At 43.9% G+C, this 24,372-nt stretch overlaps 1 protein-coding gene across 2 annotated transcripts in view; it reads left to right on the top strand.

Moving 5' to 3' along the window:
* Positions 1-431: 431 nt before the first annotated feature.
* abca1b (ATP-binding cassette, sub-family A (ABC1), member 1B) overlaps positions 432-24,372 on the top strand; it is a 59,107-nt gene continuing 35,166 nt past the window's right edge. The window contains exons 1-27 of one of the 2 annotated variants that reach the window (XM_030396720.1): positions 432-725; positions 840-979; positions 1,062-1,178; positions 1,408-1,602; positions 1,737-1,942; positions 2,034-2,210; positions 2,392-2,614; positions 5,005-5,226; positions 5,316-5,520; positions 5,799-5,915; positions 6,082-6,256; positions 7,701-7,832; positions 7,931-8,208; positions 8,294-8,514; positions 8,762-8,819; positions 8,919-9,169; positions 9,445-9,496; positions 9,594-9,716; positions 10,986-11,134; positions 11,219-11,343; positions 11,453-11,551; positions 11,721-11,910; positions 12,556-12,650; positions 12,753-12,785; positions 12,893-12,998; positions 13,140-13,214; positions 13,340-13,509. In XM_030396720.1, coding sequence (XP_030252580.1) covers positions 494-725; positions 840-979; positions 1,062-1,178; positions 1,408-1,602; positions 1,737-1,942; positions 2,034-2,210; positions 2,392-2,614; positions 5,005-5,226; positions 5,316-5,520; positions 5,799-5,915; positions 6,082-6,256; positions 7,701-7,832; positions 7,931-8,208; positions 8,294-8,514; positions 8,762-8,819; positions 8,919-9,169; positions 9,445-9,496; positions 9,594-9,716; positions 10,986-11,134; positions 11,219-11,343; positions 11,453-11,551; positions 11,721-11,910; positions 12,556-12,650; positions 12,753-12,785; positions 12,893-12,998; positions 13,140-13,214; positions 13,340-13,509 — 4,166 coding nt within the window. In that variant the 5' untranslated portion in view covers positions 432-493. Of the gene's footprint in view, positions 726-839; positions 980-1,061; positions 1,179-1,407; positions 1,603-1,736; positions 1,943-2,033; positions 2,211-2,391; positions 2,615-5,004; positions 5,227-5,315; positions 5,521-5,798; positions 5,916-6,081; positions 6,257-7,700; positions 7,833-7,930; positions 8,209-8,293; positions 8,515-8,761; positions 8,838-8,918; positions 9,170-9,444; positions 9,497-9,593; positions 9,717-10,985; positions 11,135-11,218; positions 11,344-11,452; positions 11,552-11,720; positions 11,911-12,555; positions 12,651-12,752; positions 12,786-12,892; positions 12,999-13,139; positions 13,215-13,339; positions 13,510-24,372 lie in introns of both variants that reach the window. The other variant, XM_030396719.1, reaches the window with a different exon arrangement.

The raw sequence follows: 24,372 nt of genomic DNA, 5'->3' as shown, positions 1-24,372 counted from the left end.
TAAGCAACATGGCTACAGTTTGCAAGGTGGCTACAGTAAGCAAGATGGCTACAGTAAGCAAGATGGCTACAGTTAGCAACATGGCTACAGTTAGCAGCTGGGCTACAGTTAGCAAGATGGCTACAGTTAGCAGCTGGGCTACAGTTAGCAAGATGGCTACATTTAGAGGCCTGGCTAGTGACTGGGGGGAAATTGTGCCTGTTCCTGTTTTGGTGTGTGAACGAGCTTCCCTTGTGTTATTTGATTTTTGTTTCTTTGGTTAAAATGCATCCTGGTGACATCACACTGGGACATCACACTGGGACATCAGTGTTTACTGCACACTGAGAAGACTAAGAAGTGGACTTGCTACAGAGTTAACGTGTCTGTTATTCTGAACAACGGCTCTGGTTCAGGGACTGGTTTCAGGTACTTGGTCTGTCCTTCATGTGCATCTGGTAGTCTTTGACCAGGCTTACCAGTGCCCTCCCTACCTGTCCTCCAGTTGGCCAGTATGAAGAGCTGGATCGACCTGAGGAACGAGATTATCTTCCTGACACAGAACGCTACGTCGTCACCCAGTGCCATGTACCAGGCGGTGTCCAGGATTGTGTGTGGTCATCCTGAAGGTGGCGGGCTGCAGATCAAGTCCCTGAACTGGTACGAAGACAGCAACTATAAGGCTCTGTTCGGAAACCACAACAGCAGCGAGGACGAGCAGGTGGCACTCTACGACAACTCGTCCAGTGAGTGATCAGGTCAGACCGACTGACGCAGTTTACTGTTGCAGAAGAAGAGACAGTGACCTGTGTGTGTGTGTATGTGTGTGTGTGTGTGTGTGCGTGCGTGTGTGCTCACAGCTCCATACTGTAACAGTCTGGTGAAGAACATGGACTCCAACCCGATGTCCAGGATGATCTGGCAGGCTCTGAAGCCTCTGCTAATGGGGAAGATCCTGTACACCCCCCACACTCCCGCCACGCAGAGGGTCATCCATGAGGTATGACATCACCTCCTGTCTCCTGACCTACTGCAGGAGGAGCTGTCTCTCTCACCTGCACTTGTGTCTGTGCTGTGTTCAGGTGAACCGGACCTTCCAAGAGCTCGGTGTGTTCAAGGACCTGGGTGGGATGTGGGAGGAGATGAGACCCAAAGTCTGGAACTTCATGGAGAACAGCGAGCAGATGGACGTGATCAGGGTACAGAGGCTCCACCTACCAGCTCACCTGTTCTGTCTCCTATCTGTTCACTTGTTTCTTTCTTTCTTCACAACTTTTTAAATTTGCTCTTTATTTCTTTTCCTAGTCCTTTTATTTCATTCTCTTAATGAGTTCTTCATCATATTTTGGTGACCTGTCATGAATGATCATGAATCAGTGTTTGAACAGTGATCTGCTGTTAAAGCCACGTCCTGCTCTGATCATCCAGACCCTGCTGAAGAACAACATCACCGCCAGATTCTTCCACGCTCAGCTGAGTGACACTGACTGGACCTTGGCCGATGTCTCCAACTTCCTGTCGAAGCGGACGGAGGATACCCGACCACCGGGCAGCGCCGTCACATGGAGGGAGGTGTTCAACGAGACAGACCAGGCCATTATGAGTATCTCCCGCTTCATGGAGGTGAGAGTCACAGACCACAACCAGCCGGCACATTAACAGCTGACAACACCAGAGGTAATCTGATTATGTGTGTGTGTGTGTGTGTGTGTGTGTGTGTGTGTATGTATGTGTGTATGTGTGTGTGTGTGTGTTAGTGTGTGAACCTAGACAAACTGGAGCCGGTCTCCACTGAGGAGCGACTAGTGAACCAGTCCATGGTGCTGCTGGAGGACAGGAAGTTCTGGGCAGGGATTGTGTTCCCGGATGTTGACCCCAACGCCACCGAGCTGCCACCAAAACTCAACTACAAGATCCGCATGGACATCGACAACGTGGAGCGGACCAATAAGATCAAAGACGCGTAAGGACAAAAACACAAACACACACACACATCAGGCCCTTTGGAATTTGTACCAGCAGGACTTTATCCTGCCATATATCCTCCTTTTCAGGTACTGGGACCCGGGTCCTCGCGCTGACCCATTTGAGGACATGCGGTACATCTGGGGCGGATTCACATACCTGCAGGATGTGATTGAACACGGCATCATCAGAGCGATGACGGGCACGAAGGAGAAGACGGGGGTCTACATCCAGCAGATGCCGTACCCTTGCTACGTAGACGACATGTAGGAAGAAGAACCTGATCTGGTTTTATGTTTCTGAGACACAGAGTAACTTACCTGTCTCCTCACCTGTCTCCCCTCTGTCCTCACCTGTCTCCTCTGTATAATCACCTGTCCTTCCCTGTCTTCTCTCTCCTCACCTGTCTCCTCTCTTTCCTCACCTGTCCTCACCTGTCCTCCTCAGTTTCCTGCGGGTGATGAGCCGCTCCATGCCTCTCTTCATGACTCTGGCCTGGATGTACTCTGTGGCGATCATCCTGAAGAGTGTGGTGTATGAGAAGGAGGCGCGGCTGAAGGAGACCATGAGGATTATGGGATTGAATAACGGCATCTTGTGGTTCAGCTGGTTCATCAGCAGCCTGATTCCTTTGCTGATCAGCGCCGGGCTGCTGGTTCTACTGCTCAAGGTGACGACACCAACACAGATGATAATGATACGCAACTACAAGTGAAGTATTGTCACAGAACAGACTTGATTACCTGAATTTAACCCGCAGATCAGTACAGGATCAATACAGGATCAATACAGGATCAATATAGGATCAGTACAGGATCAATATAGGATCAGTACAGGATCAATATATGATCAGTACAGGATCAATATAGGATCAATACAGGACCAGTACATGATCAATATAGGATCAGTACAGGATCGATATAGGATCAATACAGGATCAATACAGGACCAGTACATGATCATTATAGGACCAGTACAGGATCAATACAGGATCATTATAGGACCAGTACAGGATCAATACAGGACCATTATAGGACCAGTACAGGATCAATACAGGACCAGTACATGATCATTATAGGACCAGTACAGGATCATTACAGGACCAGTACAGGATCAATACAGGATCAATACAGGACCATTATAGGACCAATACAGGATCAGTACAGGATCATTATAGGACCAGTACAGGATCATTACAGGACCAGTACAGGATCAATACAGGATCAATACAGGACCATTATAGGACCAATACAGGACCAGTACATGATCATTATAGGACCAGTACAGGATCATTACAGGACCAGTACAGGATCAATACAGGATCAATACAGGACCATTATAGGACCAATACAGGACCAGTACATGATCATTATAGGACCAGTACAGGATCAATACAAGATCAATACATGATCAATACAGGATCAATACAGGACCATTATAGGACCAGTACAGGATCAATACAGGATCATTACAGGACCATTATAGGACCAGTACAGGATCAATACAGGATCAATACAGGACCAGTACAGGACCATTATAGGACCAGTACAGGATCAATACAGGATCAATATAGGATCAATACAGGATCAATACAGGACCAGTACAGGACCATTATAGGACCAGTATTGGATCAATACAGGATCAATACAGGATCAATACAGGACCATTATAGGACCAGTACAGGATCAATACAGGATCAATATAGGATCAATACAGGATCAATACAGGACCAGTACAGGACCATTATAGGACCAGTATAGGATCAATACAGGACCAATACAGGACCAGTACAGGACCAGTACAGGACCAGTACAGGACCATTAAAGGACCAGTACAGGATCAATACAGGACCAATACAGGATCAATACAGGACCAGTACAGGACCATTATAGGACCAGTACAGGATCAATACAGGATCAATATAGGATCAATACAGGATCAATACAGGACCAGTACAGGACCATTATAGGACCAGTATAGGATCAATACAGGACCAATACAGGACCAGTACAGGACCAGTACAGGACCATTATAGGACCAGTACAGGATCAATACAGGGTCAATATAGGATCAATACAGGACCAGTACAGGACCATTATAGGACCAGTATAGGATCAATACAGGACCAATACAGGACCAGTACAGGACCAGTACAGGACCATTAAAGGACCAGTACAGGATCAATACAGGACCAATACAGGATCAATACAGGACCAGTACAGGACCATTATAGGACCAGTACAGGATCAATACAGGATCAATATAGGATCAATACAGGATCAATACAGGACCAGTACAGGACCATTATAGGACCAGTATAGGATCAATACAGGACCAATACAGGACCAGTACAGGACCATTATAGGACCAGTATAGGATCAATACAGGACCAATATAGGACCAGTACAGGACCATTATAGGACCAGTATAGGATCAATACAGGACCAATACAGGACCAGTACAGGACCATTATAGGACCAGTATAGGATCAATACAGGATCAATATAGGATCAATACAGGATCAATACAGGACCAGTACAGGACCATTATAGGACCAGTATAGGATCAATACAGGACCAATACAGGACCAGTACAGGACCATTATAGGACCAGTATAGGATCAATACAGGACCAATACAGGACCAGTACAGGACCATTATAGGACCAGTATAGGATCAATACAGGACCAATACAGGACCAGTACAGGACCATTATAGGACCAGTACAGGATCAATACAGGATCAATATAGGATCAATACAGGACCAGTACAGGACCATTATAGGACCAGTACAGGATCAATACAGGACCAATACAGGATCAATACAGGACCAGTACAGGACCATTATAGGACCAGTACAGGATCAATACAGGACCAACACAGTATCAGTACAGGATCAATACAGAATTGCCTCCTTATATTATATTTCCTTGTCTCGTCTGGTCTCATCTCGTCTCTTCTTGTCTTGATTGGTCACAACTGAATCTGACATCACGAGAATGTGAAGTTTACTCAAGGTTTCCTGTCCTGAGACGTTGTTGTGATCTTGTGTCCTGAGCAGAAGGGGAACCTGCTGCCCTACAGCGACCCTGGCGTGGTCTTCCTCTTCCTGGGCTCCTTTGCTGTGGTAACCATCATGCAGTGTTTCCTGCTCAGCACGGCGTTCGCCCGCGCTAACCTGGCTGCCGCCTGTGGAGGAATCATCTACTTCACCCTTTACCTGCCCTATGTGCTCTGCGTCGCCTGGCAGGACTACATCGGCTTCGGAGCCAAAGTCTTCGCTGTAAGACCTCCAGACTCTGACTGGTTTGTTGTCCTGATGCTGTGTTGTGATTGGACAGGCTGACAGTCCCATGTCATCCTGCCCCACAGAGCCTCCTGTCTCCGGTGGCGTTCGGGTTTGGCTGTGAGTACTTCGCCCTGTTTGAGGAGCAGGGCGTCGGGATCCAGTGGAAGAACCTTGTGTCCAGTCCTCTGGAGGAGGACGACTTCAGCCTCCGCACTGCCATCGCCATGATGTACCTGGACTCCTTCGTGTACGGAGTCCTCACCTGGTACATCGAGGCCGTGTTTCCAGGTGAGAGCTGACATGGTTTTTATTTCATCACCGGGTTGAACGACGAGATGTGATTTTGAAACAGCTGATGGTTTCAGATGAGAAAACAAACCAGAATCAGTTTATCAATACATCTGAAGATCTTTAACTTCATCTCACTTCAGCATGTTTCTCAATCTATTTTAGGTCACGAAGGCAAAGATACAAAAGTGTGTTTACATGTAAATATATTAAATCTTTACTCAGAAACATTCGTCATCAGTCTGAGTTTCATTAAGTCTGTTTTCTGTGTATCTCAGGTCAGTACGGGATCCCACGGCCCTGGTACTTCCCCTTCACCAAGTCCTACTGGCTCGGAGAGACAGACACAAAGTCCAAAAACAAAGTCCCTCTGAGCCGCAAAGGAAACCCTGAAGGTGAGACTGCAGTAACAATAGTGACCACAGGGGGCGTCACAGAGCTGCATCTGTAACATCTGTAATTATGAAGATTAAGTATAGATTTGAAATACAAAAAACATCTTATATCCTCCTGTACTTTTAATCTAAAAGAAAATTCCTGTACATGTGTCTGTGCTTCCAGTGGTGTGTATCGAGGAGGAGCCAGCTCACCTGGAGCTTGGCGTCTACATCGAGAACCTGGTGAAGGTTTATCGTCACGGGAAGAAGCTGGCAATAGATGGACTGACGCTCGGCTTCTATGAGGGACAAATCACATCCTTCCTGGGACACAACGGAGCCGGAAAAACCACCACCATGTGAGTACAGGACCATACCAGTACCGATCCTCATCCAGGTGTCAGACTCAGATCAAGTTCAGACTCAGATTTTTGTCATCCTGTCTAGAGATGCACAGATCAATCAGCAACCGATCGCAATCGGCCGATAATGCCCCTATCGGTTTTGATCGGAGTTCTCAAAATAGATCAAAGCAGGCTGACCAGATGATGTTTCAATATAGAGTGCATTGACTGCATGCAGGGTGGGAATTTCACGGCAGCAACGGCGGCCACCCGCACTTTGGCCTTGATGCCGCGTGAAAAAAATCTCATCGTATGGCCACAGTGGCCTTTGGTCAGCGTAGTGGGCTTGCCTTGAATTACAGCCACCTGAGTGCACAGTAGTCACTCACAGTAACTTCAGTGAGTTCGCGGTTCGCGCAGGTGGAGACTCACACAGCAGCAGCGTCTCAAAACAGAAGAACGAAACTTACAGCACAGCGAGCGAGCGCAGCTGGTTTCGACATGATACGTAACTGACTTATGTAGTAGGATTTAGTTTGGTAAAGTTGGAAATATATTCACAGATTCGAACTTCCCGGATCAATAACTCATAAGTGAAACCTTGTTAAAACACAAACGACGGCTCTTTCCTACCGTAGTGAGGAAGACAACGAGCTACAACCGTATTTTTATCAAAACCAGCGGTCCTCCGGGTCTGTATGGTCAGCCGTCTGTGAGACGAGGGTGCAGGGACCGTCTACAAAGTGCAACACCGAAAAGAGAAACTACAAAAAATATTCAATAACTTCACTATTATTCAGAGTGTAGTGCCACCAAAATCACTCCACACATCAGTGGTCTCCTGCTGGTTATTCTACAATTTTTTGTTTGGAAAAAATGTGCTTTGCCATAATTTTGGGGAATTTCTATTGGGAGAAATATTCAATAACACTAATATTCAGTGTGGTGTCACAAAAATCACCTCACCCTAACCCTACTTAACAAAAACTGTTTTCTAATGTAACATTAACTTGATATTGGTATTAAAAAAATGTTTTAATACATAATCCATGTGAAGTGAAGGCCAAATGGACTTGCCCCTAAAATGAGGAAATTCCCACCCTGACTGCATGCATTCCCACTAGTAAGCTACAGTTACTCTTTGTAAGATGAGTCCAAGTTGTCTCTAAGAGTCTCTAGAGTGTGAAATATTGCACATTGCCTCAGCCTGCAATAAAACGGGGGTCAATTCATGATACTTTATCATCTCCTAATTTTTTATACTTAATAATACAATGTCAATGTTGTGTAAGAAGAATCATTAATTGAATATATGAAAGTTACACAAGACAACAATATAGAAGAATTTATGGATTTGACGCTGTGATCGGTGATCGACAATATCGGGATCGGCAGATACTGCTTTCGGTGCTCGGAAAAAATCCTGATCGGTGCATCTCGAATCCTGTCCCTGCTGCAGGTCCATCCTGACGGGTCTCTTCCCCCCCACCTCGGGGACAGCCTACATCCTGGGCAAAGACATCCGGTCTGAGCTGAGTGCCATCAGACAGAGTCTGGGTGTCTGTCCTCAACACAACGTCCTCTTCAGCATGTGAGTGTCCAGGGATGTTGAGTCTCTTCAGTCTCGTCTGTAAATGAATCCACCTGATTCGTCATGTGAGCTTGTCTCTGTTGTGGCGCCACCTGCAGGCTGACGGTGGAGGAGCACATCTGGTTCTACGGCCGACTCAAGGGCCTGTCGGAGGAGCAGGTGAAAGGTGAGATCCAGCAAATCCTGAAGGACACTGGGCTGCCGCACAAACGGCACTCAAGGACCAGCACTCTGTCCGGCGGCATGCAGAGGAAACTATCTGTGGCTCTGGCCTTCATCGGGGGGTCAAAGGTTGTGATCCTGGATGAGCCCACCGCCGGCGTCGACCCGTACGCCCGCAGAGGGATCTGGGACCTGCTGCTGAAGTACCGACAGGGTACAGAGCTGTCCCGATCGGTTGTATTAATCAGTGGTACTGTTTATTCTCAGCAGCTGGTCTTTAATTTCCTGTTTCCTGTCAGGTCGGACCATCATCCTGTCCACGCACCACATGGACGAGGCAGACATCCTGGGAGACCGCATTGCCATCATCTCCCACGGGAAGCTGTGCTGCGTGGGCTCGTCTCTGTACCTGAAGAACCAGCTGGGGACGGGCTACTACTTGACGCTGGTCAAGAAAGAACCGGAGCCGTCACTCAGCTCCTGCAGGAACTCGTCCAGCACTGTTTCCTTTACCAAGAAGGTGAGCGTCATCAACATCATCATCATCATCTTCGTCATCATCACTGTCTCTCAGTACAGACTCTTTCATTTTTACTGACACAACCAGAACATTGTGAAGTACTTGAGCTGCTACTCTCTCTGTAGTATTTCTCTGCAGTATTACTACCCACCCTGTGCAGTATCAGTATCAGTACTCTCTGTGCCTCTGTTTCTCTGTGCAGTATTTAATGACAGAGAACTTCACCTGTGGTCTTGTCCTCTCACAGGAGGAGGAGTGCGCCTCGGTTAGCAGCAGTGACGCCGGCCTCGGCAGCGAACATGAAAGTGAGGCTGCGACCATCGGTGAGCTCTCTGTTCCCGCAGAGCGTTTGATTCATTCACCTTCAGGTGGATCTGATCTGTGTCTCACGTCTCCGTCCTCAGAGAATGGCCCCGCCGCATCCATCTGTGACATCCCCTTCGTCCTGCCCGACGTGTCCCTGGTGTCAGGTCTGATCCTGTGTCACGTCCCTGCCGCCCGCCTGGTGGAGGACCTGGGTCACGAGCTGACCTACATCCTGCCGTACAGCGCCGCCAAGGACGGAGCCTTCGTGGAGCTCTTCAAAGACCTGGACCTGAAGCTGCCCGACCTCGGCATCTCCAGCTACGGCGTGTCGGACACCACGCTGGAGGAGGTGACACTGACCCAATTCATCCAAACATTAAACACACAAATATTAAGACACAGACCTAAAGCTTTGCTTCAGCTGCAGACTCATCATTGAGGGTCAGATGTTTCTTTGTTTCAGATCCAAGTCATTTCTGAATGAAAACATATTTAAGATCCTGTTGTTGACATCCAGCTGCATATCAGATGATCGGATCATAAACAACCTTAGATTAATTAAGAACCAAACTTTTGGTCATAATGATCCAGATCCTCACATGGATTAATTTGAATTCTCTGTAGATTTTCCTGAAAGTGGCTGAAGATAACGGAGTCGACACAGACGTTCCCTCAGGTGAGACCTGACCTCTGACCTCACACCGTGATGTAATTACAACACACTGAAGTCGTCATCCTGATGTGTGTGTGTGTGTGTGTGTGTGTGTGTTCAGATGGTACACTTCCTGTTCGGAGGCGGAGGAGGACTCATGCGTTTGGAGGAGGAGACCATCAGAGCTGTCTGAGGCCGTTAACAGAAGATGACAACAACGAGAACGAGTCAGACGCAGACGCAGGTATCGGAGAAGATGTATATGTATATGTATATATATATATGTATATATATCAGTGGCGGCTGGTGACTGACAAAAATTGGGGAGGACGGGAGGAAAACCAGTCCACGGTGTCATGTTATTTCATCAGTCAACTACTTATGCCTACTTTCTTATATTCAATGAAAATTAAGCAATAAAACAATGATTTACAAGACTTCTTTAAAAAACATTTTATTAAATGGCTAATATACAAGACAAAAAAAATATCAATATGTACTTCTACTGGGATTCATTACCCGGTCGCCTGCGTTGCAAGTAACTGCTCTATCCACTGCGCTAACATTAAGTCCTGTATTGGAACGAACAAAACGAAAGCTATGAATTATCTTTCTGGCTGCTTCTCTCTGATTTCTCCAAAAAGTTTTTTTCTTTAAGAAATTTGCTTATATTTCCTTTGAAACCGATTCCAATATCGCTGAAAACTCCATATTTCTTGTCCGAGCATGGCTGGCAGTGAAAGCTTTAAAATACATAAAAGTATATTTTGTTTACGGTTGTATAAATGTGAGAATGAAATTTGGGATCTGTTATTGGACCAACCTGCTGTCAATCTTGTATTCTGGTCGTGATTGGTAAGGGGGGATGTCCTCCCTTAGCACGTCATTTTACGTGTCTTAGCCAATCATAGATCAGCATGAAAAAATCCTGAATGCATTGAGTGAATGGAAGGAGATCCCTCCCACGGAGGACAGAAGCCCTCCGTCCTCCTCTAGCCCCCACTTTCCTGCTCCCTGCTCCTCTCACAGACTGCTCTGTCTCCTCCGTCTGCAGCTGTCGCTGTTCAACCGTTTTAGGTGGATTTTCTTCCAAAGAAGAAACTTTTTTAATGATGTAATATATATATATATATATATATATATATATATATATATATAATATTTTATAAATGATACTGAGATTTGGTAATGATTTATTTCAACCAGTTACTCTTTCTTAAAAAAAACATTGATCTTCCTCATGCCTCTCAAAAATAGAGGAGGACCAACCTCCTCTGCCTCTATGGACGAGCCTCCTCTGATATATATGTATATATATATATGTATGTATATATATGTATGTATGTATGTATATATATATATATATATATATATATTTTTTTTTTTATTTAACTTTATGCATATATTTTTTGATTCTTTTTGCTGTACTGTTGAATCTCAAGCAGTTGTAACAAGTGAATTTCCCTGTTAGGATAAATGAAATCAATCTTAAATCTTTAATGTGACTTGTCAGTGAGCAGGGAGACGGACTGGCTGAACTGCTCCGATGGTAAAGGTTCCTACCAGGTGAGCGGCTGGGGTCTGAAGCGGCAGCAGTTTGTGGCTCTGATGTGGAAACGACTTCTGTACGCTCGGCGCTCTAGGAAGGGCTTCTTCGCTCAGGTACGCTCACACTTGAGCTGTTGTTCAGTTGTTTGCTATGTAGTTTTTCTTTTTGGTCTGAATCTTAAAGCGTCCATCCTGCAGATCGTTCTCCCCGCTGTGTTCGTGTGCATCGCTCTGGTCTTCAGCCTCATTGTCCCCCCGTTTGGAAAATATCCCAGTCTGGAGCTGCAGCCCTGGATGTACGAGGACCAGGTCACCTTCATCAGGTACACACCTGTCCTCACCTGTCCTCACCTGTTATTACACCATCAGTTCCAGCTGCAAACTGAAGTCATCATAAACGTAAATGAAACAATGTGTTTGTGTGTGTGTTAGTGATGACGCTCCTGCAGACGCCAACATGCAACAGTTATTGAACACTCTGTTGGACCCTCCGGGTTTTGGGACTCGCTGCATGGACGGATTTCCCATCCCGTAAGAGAACATCAGTGATTTAAAATTGATTGATCAGGAGGAGACGATCAATAATATTGTGATGATCAGATTTAAACATAAAGCATCATCATCATCATACTGTCAGTGTGAGCTGCTGCTGTGGACTCACTGTCCATATCAATACTAATCACTGCTGATCAATAATCAGAGAGGCTCCCTGTACGATGGGCGATGAGGACTGGAAGACTCCAGACGTCCCAGAGAGCGTCCAGCAGCTCTTCAGCTCCTCTAACTGGACCATGGAGGACCCGTCTCCGGCCTGCATCTGCAGCTGCGATGGGAAGAAAAAGATGCTGCCGGACTGTCCTGCTGGAGCCGGAGGACTGCCACCACCTGAGGTCAGACACACACCTGAACGCACACCTGAACATACCTGAACATACCTGAACACACACCTGAACACACACCTGAACACACACCTGAACATGCACCTGAACACGCACCTGAACACACACCTGAACACACACCTGAACACGCACCTGAACACACCTGAGCACACCTGAAAACGCACCTGAACACACACCTGAACACACACCTGAACATGCACCTGAACACGCACCTGAACACACACCTGAACACACACCTGAACACGCACCTGAACACACCTGAGCACACCTGAAAACGCACCTGAACACACCTGAGCACACCTGAAAACGCACCTGAACACACACCTGAACACACACCTGAACATGCACCTGAACACGCACCTGAACACACACCTGAACACACACCTGAACATGCACCTGAACACGCACCTGAACACACCTGAACACACACCTGACAACACCTGAACACACACCTGAACACATACCTAAACATGACCTTCATCAGCAGTTTGTCTCAATTCATTTTAACATTAAAACATTTTCTGTCCACTGATGAAATGTCACTGCTGACATTTGTTAATATTTTTCACTGCTTATCTGTTGTTTGGACCAATGTAGAGTTTATAATGGAATCATTCAGTTGTTGTTGTTGTTCAGATGAAGCTGAGTGCGACCGACACTCTGCAGAACCTGACAGGAAGAAACATCTCAGACTATCTGGTGAAAACCTACGCTGAGATCATCGGCAAGAGGTCACACACACACACACACACACAGAAGATAAGTGCAAATACACACAAGTACTACACGTACACAGTGAGCAGTGAATTACAGTTTGAATGTTTGTTCCACAGTCTAAAGAACAAAGTGTGGGTGAATGAATTCAGGTCAGTCAGTTCTTCCGTTCTGCTTTGATTTTGAAAATCATAACTTTAGTCCATCATTGTGTTCCAGTTATTACATTTTTATTTTCTTCTGGTTTTTCTGTCTGCAGGTACGGAGGCTTCTCATTGGGTGCCAGGAGCACTCAGGTCCTCCCACCTGCCAATGAGATTGACGACGCCATCAAGAGAGTCCGAAAGATCTTTGAGTTACAGAAGGTCAGAGAAAGAGGTGTTCAAATGTCACTTTGTGTGTGTGTGTGTGTGTGTGTCACATGCTCACACTGAGCTGTGTGTGTGTGTGTGTGTGTGTGTGTGTGTGTGTGTGTGTGTGTGTGTGTGTCTCTGTGTGTTTTGCAGGGAGCTGCAGCTGATCGGTTCCTGGACAGTTTGTCTGGTTTCATCAACGGTTTGGACACAAAGAACAATGTGAAGGTGAGAAACAGACGGGACGACTAGAGCGAGTCAAGACACAATGAAGGACAACAATGAAGTGATCAATGAATATTAATGAGCTGTGTGTGTGTGTGTGTGTGCGTGCGTGCGTGCGGCACACTCAGATCTGGTTCAATAACAAAGGCTGGCACAGTATCGGAGCATTCATCAATGTGATGAATAACGGCATCCTGAGAGCAAACTTACCTGAAGGACGGGACGCCAGCCAGTATGGCATCAGAGCCTTCAACCACCCTCTGAACCTGACCAAGGAGCAGCTGTCACAGGTCGCACTGTGAGTACACTCACCTGTGATGGGTTACACACCTGACAAAAAACACAACCATGACTCTGCATCTGGACTACCACACCAAGGTGTCCCCATACGGACGATAGTGGACTCTCTGGTCCTCGTCTCAGAGGCTGTTTCACCTGAGTCAACACCTGTTCTGAGTGATCTGATCCCAGGTGGACAGCTCCGAGTGTCCTGGGTCACACCGAAGAACCGCCTACTTAGCTGACAAAAAAACACACTATCAGCAGACTCCCTTAACAAATGTGTCAGTTTAGTGAGTTGTTCAGTTCGAGACACTTTATAAACTCTGTGAAACTTTGTCTCTGACTGATTCTTCATTATTTGGAACTTCTTGTAAATCCAGCACACGAACTTCTTTCTGTCTTGGTGTAAAAACAATGTGTCTGTTTGTCCCAGTGATGGACAGGTTTGTTCAGGGGCGTTGCTAGGAGTGTAAAACATCTGGGCAGATAGAATCTTTTTTTAACGTGGGTCCTGGGGATTTCGTGAGTTTACCCATGGTTCATAGCGGAAGTCGGTTATGCTCTTACAGTTGAACAGGTTGAACTCTGTGTTTACGCTAGCGTAGCTGTTATGCTCGCTCTAAAAAATGGCTTTTAACACAAAAAAAACGACAAAATGGAAAAAAATTGAAGGTGGACACACAGTACGGATGTTTTAAAAAGTCGTGAGGACAGTTCTGTGCCCCTTGTATAAATGGTTATCCAATTTGAGACATGTATTGATTATTAGACTACGTACATCCATGAATACATTCTATCTGAGACTACATAGCATACCCTTTTTACAATGACAGTATACAATATTATATGCAATATAACATTACAACAGATTTGCAATTTCAAATATAATATTCAACTTGCTTGTAGGCTACTAATCAGTGCAACAGTTATGAATGTAAAAACAATAATTAACAAATTAGAGGCAAAATAACATGATATAAATATTGATACTGTGGCCAAATAGCTAACATTAATGCTAATCAGCATATATGCTACCAGCTGTAAAAAAAAAACAATGCGTAAAACAGGAAATAACTGCAATTATAGTTAAATTCAAAGGTCCATCTTCAACATCTTGTTTTTTTAACAATCTGTTTTACAGAGAATTAATCTGGGTTTTACATAATAAAAAACAATAGTTCTCCATACAATAGTAGTTACAGATAGGAACATACCACAGATTATGGAAATGAGCTCCGGACAAAATTTCGAAACTTGAAGGTATCTAAAAAAAATTTCTTTAGGAAGCGAAATTTGATCTTCAAATTGTTGAAAAGAGGAAAAAACAGTATCAGCATACAGGTCTCTAAGAGTTTGTATGCCCAGCCTAGCCCATATAGGTGCTATCCATTAACGATGGGGGAAAAATAGGATTTGCTGCAAGTGGAGGCCCAATAGAAAGTGTTTGCAGGCCAAAATGACGTCTAAATTGAGCCCACATTTTAATACTGGAGGCTACTATCACATTGTTAGTATAGTCAGAAAAAGAGGAAGACAAGGGTGAGTAGAGCAAAGCTTTTAATGATACCGGATGAAGAGAATTTGCTTCCAAGATCAGCCATGATGGAAGGACCTCAATATCTCCATAATTAACCCAATAGTTAAAATTTCTAATGTTTGTTGCCCAATAATAGTAAAGGAAGTTTGGTAACACCATTCTGCCCAGAGCTTTGGGCCTCTGCAAAACTTGTCGATGCAACCTGGGAGTTTTCTTGTTCCAAATAAAAGAGGAAAGAGAAAGGAAGATTGAAATGCATTGAAATAAATATAAAAAGCGCAGAAAAATGTTCATTTGAATTGCATTGATTCTGGCAGATATAGAAAGATTTAGTAGGGTCCATTGCTCAAAATCTTGTTTAATTTTGGTGAGCAGAGAGAAAATTTTTCCTATAGAAATTAACCAATGTTTTAGCAACATATACTCCAAGATAAACAAAGCCAGAGTTCACAACCTTAAATGGTAGATTTTGAAGTTGAAGTAAATTTTCATTTACCTCTCCATTGACAATAAACATTTCACTTTTGCTAAGATTAAGTTTAAATCCAGAGAATCTACTAAATGCGTCCAGGACTGAGAGGGCTGCAGGAATAGAACGTGGCAGATTAGACAAAAGCAACAGGAGATCATCCGCATATAGCGCCACTTTCAGCTCTACACCTCTTCTGGTTATACCACATATATCAGTATGAGACTGCAGAGCAATTGACAGTGGCCCCATCACAATGGCAAATAGGAGAGGACTCAAAGGGCAACCCTGCCTTGTAGAACGATGTAAACGAAAATATTCAGAATTTGTGCCATTGTTCCTGACCATGGCCTGAGGAGAAGCATATAGCATATAGAGTCCTGCAGTAATGATCATCATTGAGCTGTGGAACTCTACTGCACTCGGTAATCAACTCACAGGGCTTCCCCACAACAAGGAAGGTTTCTCGGGTGGTGAGTTTCGTTTATCTTTTCCGACAAATCCGGCAATGATATCAAATGTATGATGCCTCGATATATGTGCTGGGACCTTTTTTCTTTGTTTCTTTTTTTTTCAAGGTTTTTTTTAATTTATTTTCCAAGTATAACAAACAAAGGGTACACAATTTACACGTAAAATAGTCAAGTCTAGTTCCTGTCCATAGAAACAAACAAACCAACCAACTTCCCGGTGCCCCCCACCCACAGGTACTGGACCCCCAGCAAATTGCCATAAATCCTGACATATTCAAATATGAGTCTGCAGTTTCATACATATAATATAAGATATCTAGGCAAATAAAAGAAAAAGACAACATAAATAAATAATAATAATAACGGGGAAAAAAAGGGTACACATACACAATTGGGTTACATAGATATGTTAGTAGCTGCTGTGCCTTCTACAAAGGAAATAAATGGCTGCCAAATGACATAACATTTTTTAGTGGACCCTCTTACAGTGTATCTAATTTTTTCTAGATGAACATGACTCATGACCTCCCTAATCCATTGGCCATATGTTGGGGGGAGAGCATCTTTCCATTTAAACAGGATAAGCCTCCTAGCCAACAAAGAGCAGAAGGCCATCATGCTTAGGTGGCCCCCAGAAAAAGTGGCATCCACCGGAGCCACACCAAACAATGAAATCAGAAGAGATGGGTGTACTGTTTTTCCACATATTCCAGAGAATGCCTCAAAGATGGACTGCCAAAAATTTTGTAGCTTAGGGCACAACCAAAAGATGTGCAGCAGTGTGGCAGGAGCCTGCCTGCACCGATCACACGTAGGGTCAATACCCATCTTGGTCTTGGACAATCTGTCCTTGGTCCAATGAAGACGGTGCACTATTTTAAACTGAACCACAGTGTGTCTGAGGCATATAGAGGAAGAGGAGATTCGCTGTATAATTTTTTGCCATATTTCTTCTGTAATTGTTTCATCTAGGTCTGTGTCCCATTTGATTCTAAGGCTATCGAGACTGTTCATGTTATGTGTATTAAGCATTGCATAAATTCTGCCTATTACTTGTTTTATGTTAACTTTACATTTTAAAATTGTTTCAAGCAGGGATTCAGGAGGACTCAGTGGGAAACAGTCAGAGTTAAGCCTGGTTTATGCTTCTGCGTCGCAGCGACGGCGTAGCTACGTCGTCGACCCTACGCCGTCATTGAGCATTCGAAGTTCTGCGTCGAGGGAACGCGTTCGTCTGCAATTCACTGCCAAGCCGCTAGGGGGGTGTGGCTGTGTCTTTCTTTGGTTTCGGGGGGTTCATATCGGATTCCTTGGTTTTCTTCTGGTCAGACAGTAAACAATGGCAACTGAGATGGAGCGGGTGTTTTTTTTCCGTGCCGCTCGTACCACAAAAACTTTAAAAATGGCGGTGTTGTTCTACTGTTGACCGGAAAAGCAACTGCCGGAAATGATGTTCTGAGCGGACCAATCACAGTCCTTGCGGTTCACGCGTCGACGTGACGTGTAGTCAGGATTTTTTGGAGGCGCACGTCAGGCTACGGCGTATGGTCCGCGTAGGGGTCTGCGTCAACGACGTAGCTACGCCGTCGCCGTGACGCAGAAGCATAAATCAGGCTTTAGAAGCCACGAAACCTCTAAGCTGTAAATACCTGTAGAAATGTGATTAATGAAGACCACATTTCTGTTGCAATTGTATAAAAGTGGCAAACCTATTTTCGATGTAGAGGTCAGATAATGTATCTATTCCATTTCTTGCCCAGACATTAAAAGCATCATCCATCATTGATGGGACAAACACACGATTCTTAATCAATGGTGCAACAAGTGGAAGATCAGTGAGATTAAAGGTCCTTCTAAACTGGTTCCAGGTTTTAATTGAATGGATAACAACTGGATTAGTGGAGAAGGCTGAGATAGGCTGTTTGAAAGGTAATTTGGAACATAATAACGCTGCTGGGGAGGTAGATCCAATGGATGCCCTCTCTAACACCGTCCATTCAGTACTATTGACATCTGTGCAATCATTTCTCAACCAATACAGCAGTGCGCTTATATTAGCAGCCCAATGGTAATACATCAAATTTGGAAGTGCCATTCCACCCAATGCGCGAGGCCTCTGTAATATATTTTTATTTCTCCTGGGCTGCCTTTTATGCCATATAAAGGATGAAATCTGACTGTTTAAATTAGAAAAAAAAGATCTTGTTAGAAAAATAGGAAGACATTGAAATAAATATAAAAACTTAGGGAGAACGTTCATTTTAATCATATTGATCCTCCCTCAAGAGAGGCAGAGGGTCCCAGCCAGGCATGGAGTGGCCATCTGGCATACCGGGCAATGCCCGGTGGGCCGACGCACATTTATGGGCCGGGCTTTCATAATTTAATCCAAAAGTTTTATTATAAATCATTTTTATCGACCGCGATGGCCCATTGGTTGATTTTCTTGAAGGACATTGGGCTAATCCAATCTCACTCAGCCCTCCTTTTTTTCTAAGTGCACAATTTAGAGGGGGCGGCCCATTGGTCCGTCTTCAATATAAGCCGTTTTTAAACAGCCTCTCCGCATTATCTCCAGAGCGGTGGTTCGCCAGTTCTCCGCCGATGGTGATTCACACAGAGCGAAGCATCTCCGCCTTCAGGTGTGTAATTCACACAGAAAGCTGCGCTGCAGCTCCTAAGGAGGCGTGACGGTACACGTCATGTTGATGACGTCGGTGTTTCCCCAGGTGTTCCCCCGTTAATCCAAAATCCGCGGACAGTTTATAATCATATGAATGCTGTTATAATGTGTAGTGATTGAGATCCTGACCCACCAAACATCCTGGAAAGTGACGGAGTTAAGTTTTTCGCACTAAATTACATAATCTACATAATCACCATCAGTAAACAGTAGGGGTGTGCCAAAATATCGATACTACGATATATCGCGATATTTCGTCTTGAGGTACGTTATCGATACACTGGTGCCAAATATCGATGTTTAAAAATGTAAAAAAAAATTATTATTTTTTTTTTTTTTTTGGCCCACCACCACCACCTCTCTTTGGAGGACAGCTTTATCTTTATTCAAACATAGGTATACAACCAAATAAAATGTTAAAAATGGTTTAAGTAGCTCTGAAACCCACACATATAGATATTTAATGATAGTTGTAGTCAGTGTGTGTGTTAAGAAGAGACACTGTGCAATATACTCTTTGTTTACTTGGCTGTCATTCATGTGAAATTGATTGACAATGTTTTGTAATTCCTGTGAAATGGATTCAGTGCAGTCAATACATTCTGAATTTCTTCAGTGACACAGATATCGTGATGTATCGTGGATGAAATTTCTTGCAATATATCGATTATCGCAGAATCGCTGTATCGTGATATTATCGTTATCGTGGGCAAAATATCGTGATAGTATCGTATCGCGAGGTACCTGGTGATACCCAGCCCTAGTCAACAGGACGCTGTCTGTCACTCGCGGGGATGGAGGCTGTTTTAAAGTTTTTTGCCGGTGACAGACGCTGTTTTTCTGGCAGAAATGTGACGAAGAGTCGGTAGGACAGACAGGAGGGCGGACGCTTCTTCACGTACAGCTGTGGTATTTGTTTTCCTCATATAAGTTACCAAAGACAGTTACAGTTACTACGTTACTTTTGTTCGGTCCTGTAACGTTGCTTTGTGGGACATTTCTCTGTATTTAGTTGAGTGAAGGACCTGTGCAGTTATCAGACTGTCAGACCGACACGCCCTCGCTCCGCGCCTCCGGCTTATTTGTTCACACTGGGACGGGGCTACTGTCTATGAACTGAGCCAATCAGGATATAGTACGAAGGCGGCCCCACCCCTCCCTGCGCTGTCTCCTGTAACTTCTGCTAGTTTCAAAGTGTTGAGCGCGAGGACTGACAACATGGAGCAACCAAAGAGAAAGAAATTGGGTGCGGAGAAGTTGCGTGCTAAGAGAAGAATCTCACTGTAGATGCTGCAAAATGTACTAAAATCACAGACATGTTCGCTGGAGGGGCTGCTGTAGCCTCCATGTCCTCTGAGACAGCAATGATCCAGTAACAGCAGGTTGAAGGTGAAGACAGCAGCAGCGGGCAGGAGAGGAGCAGCCAGAGATGATGCTGACTGACAGGGACAGTGTAGTACAGCCGGTAAGCAGGTAGTAACGTTAATACAGGGACTGTGAGGTGATGGAGGGAACGTTAGCTCTATTACATGAAGAGCTCTCATCGGGTCGGCCCGGCCGACAAACCCGACCGGACCCGCGGGCTCTGGCCGTGTTAACGGGGGGCGGGGCGGCAGACAATTCATACGGGTGTGTAGCGCTGTTTCGGTTCGGACTGTAATTTTCAGGCCCGTTGAGAACTCTATACATGATAATGCTGAGCAATGGCGATTGATTAGTATCGATATTAATTGGTGTTGCATACTTCTCAGAATCTGGCAGCCACGGCACCTTATTCTGATAAAACAGCAAACGGTCAATGCTGAGAAGTGTCGGATGAGCATTAAGTGTCTATTTTAGGCTCCATCATAGCATTTTAGATATTTAGGTTAAAGGTGTGTTGAAAGGCTGCATAGTAATTTGAATGTGTAGCAACCCTCTATGCTGTGGTTAAACATGTTTTAAAAAACAGATTTTAAAACTGCTAAATGAGAAGTAAAAGCTTTGCAATTTAAGCATTACTAAAGTAAGTGTAAAAAAAAAAAGTATAAAAGTAGGCTATTATTAGCAAAAGGTTTGCCCACATAGAACAAGAGTAGATCTGTCAAATGCTTTTAAGACAAGTTGCTTTGCATGAGCTCATACAGCAGCCCTGTTTTTAGCCTGATATAACAATTTTATAGCTTTTTAAAGGGAGCACCTTTTAACCTGAAGAATTAGAATTGAGCTGCTATATCAGGGAAATTCAGAAAATACATATTAGAGATGATTTCAATAAAAAGGATAAAATAATCAATTGAACTAGACAGAGCAGACAAAAGTGGTAGAGTTAACAATAGATGCTAAACTTCTGAGATCTAGGATGCCGATGATACTTTATGCTTGAAATAGAATATACCTTTACTCAACTATGTGTTGAGTAAATGTACTTATTTGCTTTCCACAATGGTTATTTGATAGACTTCTAAAGTAATAATAAACTGTAGATTTCTAAGAAGCCTAAAGGCAAAAAGTTATGGGTTTTTTTTCCGGTTGTGCTCCGCTAATTATGAGGGGCCTGTCTAAGCCAAAAATGCCAGGGCCGATTTTTTGTCCTAGTCCAGCCCTGGTCCCAGCACGTCAGGTCTTGTTTAAGGCTGCTTAAGAGGGGATGATAATTAGCCTTAAAAAGATCTTTGTGGTTACGTGTGACCAATATACCTAAATATTTTATTTTTTTAGGACTAAATTTAAAAGGGATTGACCCAAAATATGATCTGTCTACAGAAGAGATAGGCATAAGTTCACTTTTCTGAAGATTAACTTCATAACCAGATAGTCTTCCGAAATTTGTGAGTAGAATCGATAATTTAGGAAGGCTTGAGAGGGGGTTCGATATAAATAATAACATGTCATATGCATAAAGTGAAACTTTATGCTCCGAACCCGCCCGGTGTATCCCCTTGATGGTGGTGCACTGCTTCAGGGCTAATGCAAGTGGCTCAAGTGCAACGGCAAATATAAGTGGTGAAAGAGGACACCCCTGCCTCGTGCCCCGCTTCAGCTCGAAGTAGGTGGATAAGTTGCTATTGGTGCGTACCGCAGCCACTGGGAGCGTGTAAAGGAGTCTGATCCAGGAAATGAATTTAGGACCGAAATTAAACGCTTCTAAAGTTGTGAAAAGATAGTCCCACTCCACCCGATCAAACGCTTTTTCAGCGTCGAGTGACAGCATCACCTCAATATTCCCAGGATCGGGCGGAGTGGGACCATAAAGGATATTAAATAGACGCCTGATATTGAAAAATGAATAACGATTTTTTATAAATCCTGTCTGGTCAGACAAAATAATAAAGGGGACAATGTTTTCAAGGCGACGTGCCAAAATCTTGGCAAGGATCTTTGCATCTGTGTTCAGCAACGAAACAGGGCGGTATGAACTGCAATTAAGGGGATTTTTATCCTTTTTAAGTAATAAAGAGATGACTGCTTGACGCATGGTTGGGGGCAAACAATTGGTGACTAAAGACTCTTCAAATACTAACAATAGCAAAGGAGATAACTGGTCAGAAAACTTTTTGAAAAATTCGGTTGAGAAACCTTCTGGCCCTGGAGATTTGCCACTTTGCATGGCCTCCGATTGCTGACACTATCTCCCTGACAGAGAAATCCCTTTCCATATCAGCCGAAAGTTCTACCCCTACAGAAGGCATTTTCAGGGACTTAAAAAAGTCTTCTAGGACAGCAGGATGAGTGGGCACATCTGAAGTATATAATAATTGGTAGAATTTCCTGAAACAGGAATTGATCTTCTCATTGTCAGTGCATTTTAAACCACAGTCATCGTTGATTTCAGGAATGGTTTGATTAGCAGTTCTTTGGCGCAGCTGGTGAGCAAGTGCTCGGCCAGACTTTTCCCCATGTTCATAATGCCCATGTCTTGATTTGGACATAAGGTACTCAGCATGTTGGGTAGACAGGAGATCAAACTCTGTCTGTAATGACAAGCGTTTTTAATTACATCTGCTGATAAGGTGTGGCCATGCAGCCTATCTAACTCTAATATCTCATCTGCAAATTTTTTAATACGCTCATTACTAGCCCTTTTTTTATTTGCACAGTAAGAAATAATTTGACCCCTTAGATATGCCTTTAGCGACTCCCTAACTATAGATGGCGACATCCCTGGGGTTTGATTGATGTCGAGAAACATTTTAATTTCAGACGATATGAACTTAGTGAACTCATCTTCTGACAGAAGAACCGCCATGAACGTTATGTAGATTGTGTATTAGGAATGTACGTTTTCATGATTAAGGGACCATGATCCGAGATGACCATAGCCCCGTAATCACATTCTTTGGTGAGATGCAGAATTCTTTTATTCAGGAAAAAGTAATCAATATGTGAATACGTCTTGTGAACCGGGGAAAAGTAAGAGTACGCCCTAGAGGTGGGGTTGCGAAACCGCCATACATCCGCTACACCATAGGTCTTCAGGAAGAGCTGAATAGAGTGTGCTGACTTCGACAGGGATGCCCTCTTAGAAATACTCCTATCTAAAAGAGGAGAAAGTGCACAGTTAATGTCACCGCCAAGTATAAGATGATGTCATGTCATGTCATGTCTGGTAAGTGAGAAAAAAAATTGGTGAAGGATGAAGGGTCATCCCAGTTTGGGGCATAAATACAGGCTAAAATAACTGGGAGCAAGTATAATTTTCCTACCACAATGACATATCGCCCTGCAGAGTCAGTTCGCACGTGAGATGCCGTGAACTGTACATTTTTACTTATCATAATAGCAACACCCCTAGCCTTTGAGCAGAAATTGGATTGATACACCTGGCCAGCCCATCCCCTACCCAGGCGAGAACTATCACAAGAACGTATATGGGTCTCTTGTAAGAATGCAATATCTGCACTGAGCTTTATTAGGTGTGAGAATATTTTTTAAAATTTCACTGGATGATTAAGTGATTTAACATTCCAACTTATGAAGTTAACAGGGCAACCATCATAACCTCTTGTATTATTTATATTGGCCATATTGTGTATACAGAGAAGTGAGTACTATATATGAAACCCAAAGACACAAAAACACAAAAACAAACAAAAACAAAAATAAAATTCTGGCGGAGTAGCATCAGTTCGTAGATCGGTCCAGTAGTTACCCACCCCCCATCACCCACATGAACAAGCTGATTACAACAACCCTCAGAGAAAAATCCACACATTAAGTGTTTGTGGTTGGGAACTGTAAAGCTAAGCAATCGGGCTCCCGTCGAGCCTCCAACATAAAGAAAATAAGGAATAGTAAAGTGTAATGTAATACAATTCCAGGTATAATGCTCAGTAAACTTAAGTTATAATTCTTGGGAAAGAATATATTAATCATGCTGAGTATCAAGACTATACAGCATTAACTTCCTTAAATAACATTGCATCAAGTGTAATGTCTCTAACAAATAGCCAACTAAGGCTGACCCAATTAACCCATTAGAACAATCAGGAACTGTAACAGCGTTTCTTTCATTTTAACTCAGGATATCCTTTAAGCAAAAACAACAAATCAGTACTTTAGTAGGAACACTAAGCTGAACATGAAATAGTATGTCAGCCTATGAGCACACAGTTCAGGCTGGTCATCGTTACCAATAAGAAAGTGGTACAGTATATAGAAAATGCAAACATTGTGTTATGAATTGGTACCTGATGAAAACTGGCATAGTGATATACTCATGTTCAACATACCCGTAG

Source organism: Sparus aurata, chromosome 18 (assembly GCF_900880675.1).
Source record: "Sparus aurata chromosome 18, fSpaAur1.1, whole genome shotgun sequence".
Classification (NCBI taxonomy): Eukaryota; Metazoa; Chordata; class Actinopteri; order Spariformes; family Sparidae; genus Sparus; species Sparus aurata.
Note: the sequence above shows the minus strand (reverse complement) of the source record. Positions and strands in the feature narration are given on the sequence as shown.